The 12219-nt window shown below is 42.5% G+C and overlaps 1 protein-coding gene across 2 annotated transcripts in view; it reads right to left on the reverse strand.

Moving 5' to 3' along the window:
• The window catches only part of LOC124038318 (spectrin beta chain, non-erythrocytic 1), a 112786-nt gene that overhangs the window by 40016 nt on the left and 60551 nt on the right, over positions 1-12219 (reverse strand). For both annotated transcript variants that reach the window (XM_046354049.1, XM_046354048.1), the window contains one exon: positions 5946-6119. In XM_046354049.1, the coding sequence (XP_046210005.1) occupies positions 5946-6119 (174 nt within the window). The remainder of the gene's footprint in view (positions 1-5945; positions 6120-12219) is intronic.

Consider the following 12219-nt stretch of genomic DNA (forward strand, 5'->3'; position numbering starts at 1 on the left):
CAAGCTGAAGAACCTTGTCAAACCCCAAGCCACAGCCTCAAGACCTGAATACATCATTGAAGCCATGGGGAAGGTTCTGAAGGAAGCTATGACATCTCACTACGAGGCCAGTCCGTACAGAAGACTGCAGACTTTCAATGGCACGGTGTAAATGCCCTTTGGGGAAGAGGACATGGATGGAACAAGTAAACCAGATGTTGCATGAGTGGCAATACTCCAACCAGGAGAAGAGAAAGAGACTCATCAAGAGTTTCAAGGCCCCTGCTCTGAGTGTGGCTACAGTGCTAAGAGCTAACCACAAAGATGCATTGGTAGAGGACTAATTGAACATACTGGAGCACACATACGGCACAGCAGAGTCATGGGAGCACCTCTACTACAAGTTTGAGGGCCTGCGACAGAAACCTGGGGAGAAGATCTCTGATTTCCTCCTTTGACTAGAGAAGTCGTCACAGAAGGTCAGAGTGAAGAGGCATTGATGAGCCCAGACTGTATTATTTACTGTGTGCTGACATTGTTGCATGTGGGACACATTTGTGAGATGGACCGATTGCTAGCCAACAGTGCGATGCGCTTGAGAGAAGACTCACGAAAACTACATGCAAACAACATTTGCTAACTAGTTGCGTCAAGGAGTTACAGTTGTGTAACTCGCTCACAAGTGCAAATAAATGTAGTATATAAAAGTACACCAGTATGTGGACACCCATTCAAATTTGTGGATTCTGCAATTTAGCCACACCTGTTGCTAACAGGTGTATAAAAATAAAGCATACAACCCTGCCATCTCCATAGACAAACACTGGCAGTAGAATGGCTTGTACTTAAGAGCTCAGTAACTTTTAATGTGGCACGGTCATAGGATGCCACCTTTCCAACAAGTCAGTTTGTAAGATTTCTGCCCAGCTAAAGCTGCCCTGGTCATCTGTAAGTGCTGTATTGTGAAGTGGAAATGGCTAGGAGCAACAAAGGCTCAGCCGCGAAGTGGTAGGTCACACAAGCTCAAAGAATGGGATCGACGAGTGCTGAAGCCCGCAAAAACTGTCTGTTCTCGGTTGCAACACTCACTACCGAGTTCCAAATTGGCTCTGGAAGCAACATCAACACAAGAACTGTTAGTCAGAAACTTCATGAAATGGGTTTCCATATCCGAGCAGCCGCACACAAGCCTAAGATCACCATGTGCAACGCCAAGCGTCGGCTGGAGTGGCGTAAAGCTCGCCTCCATTGGACTCTGGAGCAGTGGAAACACGTTCTCTGGAGTGATGAATCACGCTTCACCGTCTGGCAGTCATCAAATGGACAAATCTGGGTTTGGCAGATGCCAGAAGAAGGCACTATGCATTCGGGCATGTAGCGAACTGTAAAGTTTGGTGGAGGAAGAATAATGATCTGGGCTGTTTTTGATGGTTCAGGCTCCTTAGTTCCAGTGAAGGGAAATCTTAACGCTACAGCATACAATGACATTCTAGACAATTATGTGTTTCCAAATTTTTGGCAACCGTTTGGGGAAGGCCCTTTCCTGATTCAACATGACCATGCCCTCAAGCGAGGTCCACACAGAAATGGTTTGTTGAGATCGGTGTGGAAGAACTTGACTGGCCTGTACAGAGCCCTGACCTCAACCCATTCAAACACCTTTGGGATGAATTGAAACGCCAACTGTGAGCCAGGCCTTCTCGCCCAACATTAGACGCCGACCTCACTAATGCTCGTGGCTGAATGGAAGCAAGTCCCCATAGCAATGTTCCAACATCTAGTGGAAAACCTCCGCAGAAGAGTGGAGGCTGTTATAGCAGCAAAGGGTGGACCAATTCCATATTTATGCCCATGATTGTGGAATGAGATGTTCGACTAGCAGGTGTCCACATACTTCTTTCAATTTGAGTTGTCCCATTGTAACTGAAGAGGACCGCTTTGTTTTTTGTGGTTTTCATAAAAAGGAACTGTGTCGAGCCGTATCAGTGTGTTTCATTGGGACAGCCATAGGTCCATTGACTAGTGGTTTCCATTTGCACGCTGCATAATCTGGGTAGCCATTTGATTAGCTGTTCAGGAGTCTTATGGCTTGGGGGTAAAAGCTGGTGAGAAGCCTTTTATTCCTAGACTTGGCACTCCGGTACCGCTTGCCATGCGGTAGCAGAGAGAACAGTCTATGACTGGGGTGGCTGGAGTCTATGACAATTTTTAGGGCCTTCCTCTGACACTACCTGGTATAGAGGTCCTGGATGGCAGGCAGCTTAGCCCCAGTGATAGGGGCCAAGCTGGAAGTTAACCCACTGTTCCTAGGCCGTCGTTGAAAATAAGAATTTGTTCATAACTGACTTGCCTGATTAAATAAAGGTAAAATAAAAAATATATATATACTGGGCCGTATGCACTACCCTCTGTAGTGCCTTGCGGTCGGAGGTTGAGCAGTTGCCGTACCAGGCAGTGATGCAACCAGTTAGGATGCTCTCGATGTTGCAGCTGTCGAACCTTTTGAGGATCTGAGCATCCATGCCAAATCTTTTTAGTTTCCTGAGGGGGAATAGGCTTTGTCGTGCCCTCTTCACGACTTTCTTGGTGAATTTGGACCATGTTAGTTTGTTGGTGATGTGGACATCAACAAACTTGAAGCTCTCAACCTGCTCGGTCCTCCTTTTCCTGTAGTCCACAATCATCTCCTTTGTCTTGATTACGTTAAGGGATAGGTTTTTATTCTGGCACCACCCTGCCAGGTCTCTGACCTCCTCCCTATATAGACTGTCCCGTCATTGTCAGTGATCAGGCCTACCACTGTTGTGTCGTCTGCAAACTTAATGATGGTGTTGGAGTCGTGCCTGGTCATGCAGTTGTGGGTGAACAGGGAGAACAGGGGGCTTAGCACTCACCCCGAAGGGGCTCCAGTGTTGAGGATCAGCGTGGCAGATGTGTTGTCACCTACCCTTACCACCTGGGTGTGGTCAGTCAGGAAGTCCAGGATCCAGTTGCAGAGGGAGTTGTTTAGTCCCACGATCCTTAGCTTAATGATGAGCTTTGAGGGCACTATGGTGTTGAACACTGAGCTGTAGTCAATGAATAGCATTCTCACGTTGGTGTTCCTTTTGTCCAGGTGGGAAAGGGCAGTGTGGAATGCAATAGAGATTGCATCATCTGTGGATCTGTTTGAGCGGTATGCAAATTGGAGTGGGTCTAGGGTTTCTGGGATAATGGTATTAATGTGAGCGATGACCAGCCTTTCAAAGCACTTCATGGCTACGGGTCTGTCATTTAGGCAGGTTACCTTAGTGTTCTTGGGCACAGGGACTATGGTGGTCTGCTTGAAACATGTTGGTATTACAGACACAATCAGGGACATGTTGAAAATGTCAGGGACGACACCTACCAGTTGGTCAGCACATGCCTGGAGCACCCGTCCTGGTAATCCGTCTGGACAAGCGGGTTTGTGAATGTTGACCTGTTTAAAGGTCTTACTCACGTCGGCTACGGAGAGAGTGATCACACAGTCGTCCAGAACAGCTGATGCTCTCATGCATGCCTCAGTGTTGCTTTCCTCGAAGCGAGCATAGAAGTGATTTAGCTCATCTGGTAGGCTCGTGTCACTGGGCAGCGCGTGGCTGTGCTTCTTTTAGTAGTCTGTAATAGTTTGCAGGCCCTGCCACATCTGACGAGTGTCGAGCCGGTGTAGTACGATTCAATCTTCGTCCTGTATTGGCGCTTTGCCTGTTTGATGGTTTGTCTGAGGGCATAGCGGGATTTCTTATAAGCGTCCTGGTTAGAGTCCCGCTCATTGAATGTGGCAGTTCTACCCTTTGGCTCAGTGCGGATGTTGCCTGTAATCCATGGTTTCTGGTTGGGGTATGTACGTACAGTCACTGTGGGGACGACGTTGTTGATGCACTTATTGTAGAAGCCAGTGTCATGACGTTGGCCTGGGGGTAGGTTCATGACAGTCATAAATACCTCTTTTCCCCTTTTCCTCTCTCTACCCTACTGATTTTACATTTGCAAAACCCTTGGTTAACATAGAGATTCTGGGAACTTCAGTAAGTGGGGGGAAATGAACTATATTCTGGTAATCCGACCAATTGATCATATGTGGTGGTACTTAATGAATATGATGTCAGTTCGGTTGTCATCTGAGACATTCTCATCAATGATAAGATGACAAACTCTACAGTGGAAAGTCTACACATCAGAGTTATCAGATTCACATTGAATTGTTGTTCAATTTAAATGTTTGAATATGAAATCATTCGTGATGGGATGAAATGTGATTTTAGCTTCTAAAATGTGAGATTTGGATATTCATAAGGTAGGGCTCTGCTCAATCAGTGGCCCGCCCCTGTGAAGGGACATGGGCTATAAAACTTTTCAAACACGCCCTCCTCTTCCTTCCTATATAAAGCCTTGACGACAATGTAACCTCCTGTTCCGAGGATGTGAGGACGACGGTCCGATGTCAGAATGCTTCAGATAATAACTACAGAACAAAGCCAACAACAGCGTGAGCGTTGGTTGAGAATGGTATGAACTTTGAACTCTTATTCACTACAGAATTGATACCTCCTAGCCGTTGAGTTGGCAACAGCAGCTGCAAACGCAGGTTAGGAAGGAACAGACAGAGTATCCCGTCTACCACACAACGATGTTACTACAACATATCTAATTTACCAGCAGAGATATTCTTCAAAGGACAAAGGACTCGGTTTGGCAACACGGCCTTCCATCTACCACCAACCTACTGAAGCGCAGCTCAGAGTAAATATTTATTGCATTTTCCTTTTCCAAATGGGCGGTAATTTAGAATGCATAAGATTTTGTATTTACGATAGCACAGCTTCGCCTTTTGTTCCTCAGTCTTCCTGCTCTTTCACTCAAACCCAGACCCTTTTCTTTTGTGTAACAAGCTGTTAGATGAGACTGAATTAAGGTGACTATTAATATTGCCTATTGATGTAAAATATTACTAGGTCTTTAAGAGTTTATTCGGAAGATAACAGCTCTATAAATATTATTTTGTGGTGCCCCGACTCTCTAGTCAATTACATTTACATGATTAGCTCAATCAGGTCATTTTAATTACGGATAAATTATTTTATAGAATAGCATGTCATATCACTTAATCCGGCATAGCCAAAGACACGACGGGGTATGCGTTTCTGTGTGTGGTGTAAAGGTCGTCTAGAGTTGTGTTCCCTCTGGTTGCACAGTTAACATGCTGATAGAAATTAGGTAAGACTGATTTCAGTTTTCCTGCATTAAAGTCCCCGGCCATGAGGAGTGCTGCCTCTGGGTGGGAGTTTCCGGTTTTCATGGTATTTTGCCAATATATCACGGCCAAGGGCTGTTCTTATGCATGACGCAACACGGAGTGCCTGGACATAGCCCTTAGCAGTGGTTTGGCCATATACTGTACTACAAACCCCTGAGGTGCCTTATTGCTTTTATACACTGGCTACCAATGTAATTAGAGCTGTAAAAATAAATGTTTTGTCATACCCATGGTATACGGTCTGATACCACAGCTGTCAGCCAATCGGCATTCAGGGCTTGAACCACCCAGGTGAAGGTACTGCACTATTTTATTCAAGGTTAGGCCCGCCCAGTCCGCACTCCACACAAATTCATACCCACCCACATTCCTTGCCATCTACTGTACATTTTCACACACATCAGTGGATTTAAGTAGACACATTTTTTTTATCCACACAGCTTATACAATGAAATCCCTTTACCAACTGTGCACTCGCACATTATACAGTTTATTTTTTATTTATTTTTACAAATAACCATTCAAATGCTCAAATAAAATACTTGTTGAAAAAAGTGTTTTAAATACCAGATACCCAAATACACATGTATTTAAGCCCAGGTCTGATTAGCACATGCAAAATACGTTCTTTAAAGAGAGAGCGAAAGCGTGCGAGAAACGAGAGAGGAGTACTGGGTGGTCAGCTGACCTGGAAGCGGAGGATGATGGTCCAGATGAGGCCAAGGGTGAGGCGGTGGTTGCCGTCGACAATGTCATGAGAGCCCATGTTTTCTAGGTGGACCCTCTGCTCCTTGAGGAACTGCAGGGCCTTGTCCACATTCTCCAGGCAGTGGATACGCATGCGCCCCTTAGTGGGCTTGGGCTGCAGAGGGGAAAGAAAGAGTGGGATAGGTGGTATTAACACAGGCAAATTACATTAGTGTCACTCAAACTCTTCATGTAACTGATATTCTACTGCCAACAATCTAAACTGTTTGGTTTTGTGTATTGTAACTCCCTTGGCTGATGACCTACTTAGCAGACTTCTTTAATCCTTGAGGTAGGCAGATTTAGGAATTACCTGTGTCTATTACACAACAACAATAAAAAATCATGCACATTATATACAGGGACATATCTATGGTACATCAGTGAATGGTGTGGCTGTTGAAGAGACTAAATTACTTGGTGATACCTTAGATTGTAAACTGTCATGGTGTAAACATTTAGATTCTATGGTTTTGAAGATGGGGAGAAGTCTGTCCATAGTAAAGAGATGCTCTGCTTTTATGACACCACACTCCAAAAAGCAAGGTTCTTTTTGATCTTATATGGATTATTATCCAAAGAAAAACCTAGTTAAGCTGCAGCTGGCCCAAAACAGAGCGGCACGTCTTACTCTTCATCGTAATCAGAGGGCTAACATGAATACTAAGCATGCCAGTCTCTCTTGGCTAAGAGTTGAGGAAAGACTGATGGAATCACTTCTTGTTTTTATAAGAAACAATGTGTTGGAAAATCCAAAATGGTTTGGATAGTCAACTTACACAGCACTGACACAAACACTTCCCCCACCAGCCATGCCACCAGGGGTCTTTTCACAGTCCCCGGGGCCAACAAATTAAAGGAAATGTACAGTATTATTCAAAGCCTTATTCAAAACCATGACTGCGTGGAACTCCCTTCCATATCATATAGGGCAAGTGAATAGCAAACCAGGTTTCAAAAAACAAATAAAACAACACTTCACGGCACAACACCTCTCCCCCATGTGACCTACTTGTTGTGTGTATGTACTGACATATGTGTAACTGATCGATGTATACACTCACACTACATGTAAATGTTTTTACATATATGTAAATTGTAAAGTATTTAATATGTAAAGTATTTTTCGTTATGTGTCGGACCCCAGTAAGACTGGCTGTCGTCATTGGCGTCAGTTAATGGGGATCCTGATATATCAAATACCCAATAACGTAAAAGTGGAATTATGTTTTTCAGAATTTGAACAAATGAATTCAAAATGAAAAGCTGAAATGTCTTCAGTCAAGTATTCACCCCCTTTGTTATGGCAAGCCTAAATAAGTTCTGGAGTAAAATGTGCTTTTAAGTCACATAATAAGTTGCATGGACTGTGTGCAATAATTGTATTTAACAGGATTTTTTAATGACTACCTCATCTCTGTACCCCACATATACAATTATCGTAAAGGTCCCCCAGTCGAGTAGTGAATTTCAAAGACAGATTTAACCACAAAGTCCATGGAGGTTTTCCAATGCCTTGCAAAGGAGGGAACCTATTGATAGATTGTTGTTTTTTTTACCAGACATTGAATATCCTTTTGAGCATGGTGAAGATATTCATTACACTTTGGATGATGTATCAATACACCCAGTCTCAACAAAGATACAGGGCTACTCATTTTTTGGCACATTTTTCTCTTCTCTCCCCTGCAACTCTTTCCCGGGTCTTTGGTGTACAAGATAAAGTAGTGCTGTTTTCCATCAATATACCCGGTAAAATAATGGTTAATAAACAACTCTAAGGGGGTCCTATAAAATGTGATTTTCCCCGCCAAAATTGTGTTTTGTATTTTCCCAAACTATGTTCTCAGTTACATCTTTCCTGCTTTTATATATTTTTTGTGTTCACTCTCAAAATTAAAATTGTTAATTGTTTGGGGGTCTGGAAGAAAACTAAACATTTTATATTTAAATGTAATTCACCTAGCAAGTGAGGAATGTGCTAACATGCCGGTCTAGCAATGGTTCTGTACTGTTGCTGCTCATTTCATGGCAAAGTTTGCAAATAACAAATTATATACTTACTCATGATATACGCTAATCTGCCAGGTTAGCCTACTTTGCAGGTAACATTTAATTGAGAAGGTTTTGGGGAGGGTATTTCTGTCAACCCACAAGACAGTTATCACATCAACTTGCTACACATTGGAAGATTGACAAAACGCACCCACCACAGACCGACAGATGGGCAATATTGCTGGATATTAATTGGCGGATATTGTGTCAGGTTTGGCTTTTTAAGCCTTGCACTTTCAGAATTGTTTGGTGAGCTACTCGTAGGTGGGCTGCGAGCTACTGGTAGCTTGTGATCAATCTGTTGGAGACCCCTGCACTAATGAGCACCACTCTCCATATTTTCAAGCATAGCGGCGGCTGCATCATGTTATGGGTATGCGTGTAATCTTAAGGACTGGGGAGCATTTCAGGATGAGAAAGAAATGGAATGGAGCTAAGCACAGGCAAAATCCCAGAGAAAAAAAACCTGGTTCAGTCTGCTTTCCACCAGAAACAGAGATAAATTCACCCTTCAGCAGGACAAACTAAAACACAAGGCCAAATCTACACTGGAGTTGCTCACCATGAAGACAGTGAATGTTCCTGAGTGGCTGAGTTACAGTTTTGACTTACAATAAATCTGCTTGAAAATGGCAAGACTTGAAAATGGTTGTCAAGCGAAGATCACAACCAATTTAACAGAGCTTTAAGTCTTTTGTAAAGAATGAATGGGCAAATATTATACAATCCAGGTATGCAAAGCTCTTAGATACTTACCCAGAACAGCTCACAGCTGCAATCACTGCCAAAGGTGATTCTAACAGGGGTGTGAATACTTATGTAAATGAGATATTTCTGTATTTAATTTCCAATAATTGTGCAATGTTTTCTAAAAACACATTTTCACTTTGTCATTATGGGTTATTGTGTGTACATGGGTGAGAAAAATGTTTTTTAATCCATTTCGAATTCAGGCTGTAACAACAAAATGTAGAATAAGTCAAGGGGTATGAATACTTTCTGAAGGCATTGTATGTCCAGAGACAGGTCATCTAAAGCTTTCCCAGGATTAGAGCCCATTCTCTATGGGTCATGACCTAGGACGTACCCAGGGCCTGAACTTGTTGGGACAGCTGGAGAATACAAGTGGATATCTCCTCGGCCCAACATGAATAACACCAAACCAGAGAGATACCCATCTGGCACTTTAATGTAGTGTTTGGTGGAATGAACTCTAACATGGAATTCCTACTCTTCATGAAACAGTTGAGAAATGGCGGCTGGCTTGAATTCAGTCGCCTGACTTGAGATCATTTAGCAGGATGTTGTTCACTTCCCCACTGTTTCGCTCTCAAAGATCTCATTGATCATATCTGCCTTCCTTTCCTCCATCATAGAAAATCAACTGACATTTCTCCGTTTTGTTGTAGTTTTTTTTGCCTTACTTCCTCGAAACAGCCAAAAGAGAGGGAAGGACAAAGGACTCATATTTTGAAGGGACCACAGTAGACTGCATTCACTGGGAGTGAGTTGAAGCTGTGGTCAGATCTTTCTCACAGCGAAGCCCTGTGAGCTCCCTCAATGGAGGATCTTGGCACGTTCCACTGGAAATCACAAGGCAGAGGGTGATGGGGGGATTAAAGTGGTAGGGGCTGTAATCGGCCTTAATTGAGTTTTGATTCCAGAGCTGTTTGGACGAGTCCATCAGAGAGCTGCCTTTCAAAAGCCACTGATGGTGAAGGGGGGGGGGGGGGGGGTGCATGAGCTAAAGTGAGACATAGTTAATCAAACCTCTCTTTTAGCGGCAATCCTGCCATGATAATTACTTCTCTCCCCTCCTTCAGCACAGCTGCTAAGATGGAAAAGTTCGGAATGAAGTTTGCTCTCTAACGTCACATGCGTAGTACTACTACTACTACTACTACTATAGTCAGTAATTATGTTTTGGTTTTGCCTTAATCTCTTTGACGCCAGTCTGGGCATAAGGTCTAACCTAGCTTGGCCTCTAGCATTCTGTAAGCACTCGGCCTGTCTTTGTGTAACCACATGCTATACTGCAACTTGCTCGGTGCATTAACTGTATAATTGGATCTGCATTAGTGTGATTGTGGTACATGTAGGTTTTTTAAACGTGTATTTCTGTGTTTGTCAGATGCCTGGGTGGATCGCTCAGTGTACATTTGTGAGTGTGTCTGGTAGTGTATATTTCCATGATGTTTCCATGCGAGACAACAGGATCCATGTAACCTAATATATGTGACCCAGTCTGAAACTCTAGCAGAGCATAAACCAATAGGACACACTACTACTATCCACTTCACCCTTATATCTTTCTCTGCACTATCCTCAACCGAACTGCTCATAACCTCTCCATGGTATACAGGTAAAGACCATGACTTTACCAGGGCTGCTTTGAATACATTCTGTCCCAGAGGTGGAGAGAGTAGTTAAGATGTGTCTGGTTTTATAAATGTTGACTCTGTAAGATATGACAAGGGAGTGATCTGTATATAACGTGTAACATAGCGATATACATCAGAGTGGGTGAGAGTTGAGTGAGAGACGGGTTTGTGGTTAGCAACAAAACCGACGAGTGGGCAACTATGGGGCAAAACAGACTGGGCTGGCTTTGACTGTTGATAACATGTAAGCTATATTTCATCTTCAAATGTTTAATGAAAACAAATACATTTGCACAATGAGCAGTTGTTAACTGTAACAATGTATTTTTAGAGACAACTAGCTAGAGAATTTTAGCCATATTAGCATAGACATGATATCAGTCAAAACAACTCAAAACAAGACATGGTATCAACAACAAGATAAAACAAGCTGAAAAGAGCTAATTCTGATTCCCCACAAGGCAGCTTCTTGTCATTGATGCTAGCCATCTGACCTTTCAGAATCATAACAATACACACCTTTCGGACACATTGAACAGCACGCATCATTTTCATGAAGTTGTCAGCCAACCAGTCTATACTTCTGAACCACAAACGTAGCATAGATAAGACCCGACATTCCTATGCTGTCCCTTAAACGACATAGCCACGTTAATTTGTATTGACGAAAACCTATAAAACTAGTAATTAAACAGACTTCAAAACACAGGTCTCTGTTTGGCTTTCATACTTTGTTCGCTCATCACCTGAAGCACAAGACGGATATACATGCAGGCGAAGTCTTGCAGCCGAAGTCTTGCGGGTGTTTACAAGGTTTTGCGCATGTGCCAGGTGCTAAAAATCAACACTAGTACGAGCCCAAGAACGTACTTTTTTAGTCCGAGTACCTTACACGTTATGTTCAGAAGCGAATTGGCTCTGATAGCCAAAACAACTATATATGATATAATATATATAATAATATATGCCATTTAGCAGACGCTTTTATCCAAAGCGACTTACAGTCATGTGTGCATACATTCTACGTATGGGTGGTCCTGGGGATCGAACCCACTACCCTGGAGTTACAAGCGCCATGCTCTACCAACTGAGTTACAGAACAACTAAATACAGATAAACAGGAATAGATTCTCATTTGCCGTACTGTTCTAGAATCAAAGCCCTCTAATTTCATATCACATAAAATAATTTCACAAATGCTAAATATACAATTACTGTATCTGTTTTAACCGGTTTTAACTTCAGTTGCAGCCGACAGTATCTTTCAGTTACAACACTGTGGCGTTCTTCTTCCATTACACACAGTTGGTCGGAGAAACAGATGGCTTATAAGTACTCCTGTGGATACTTTCTCTCAAATTCCTACTCACAAAAGGACAAACCGAACAGACAATTGGTAGAGTAAATTGAAATTAAATTATATTCAACATTCTTGTTTGAGAGTGGAAGATTTACAGTTTAAGTTCAACTAGTCATTAAACTACATTTCGCTGAAGCTTTGTGATAGTTGAACTAAATAAAAATCTAGGTAGTGTTTTCAGTAGTTAATTACTTTTTTGCCATGTAGCGTGTAGCTAACTCCTAGAACTACACCCTACTTTTTTACGCTAATATAAAACAAAATATGGGTTAAGTAGGCAAGAATTATATATTTTTTCATCTTTAGTTAAGTAAACTATATTTTTCTTACGGGTAGCTTAACTTCTTTCGTGGTTATGTAGTTGATAGTTTGGTAAACTATGACCTGGCCTTAGTATTTTGTGTTTTCTTTAATATTTT

This window comes from Oncorhynchus gorbuscha, linkage group LG06 (genome assembly GCF_021184085.1).
Source record: "Oncorhynchus gorbuscha isolate QuinsamMale2020 ecotype Even-year linkage group LG06, OgorEven_v1.0, whole genome shotgun sequence".
Lineage (NCBI taxonomy): Eukaryota > Metazoa > Chordata > Actinopteri > Salmoniformes > Salmonidae > Oncorhynchus > Oncorhynchus gorbuscha.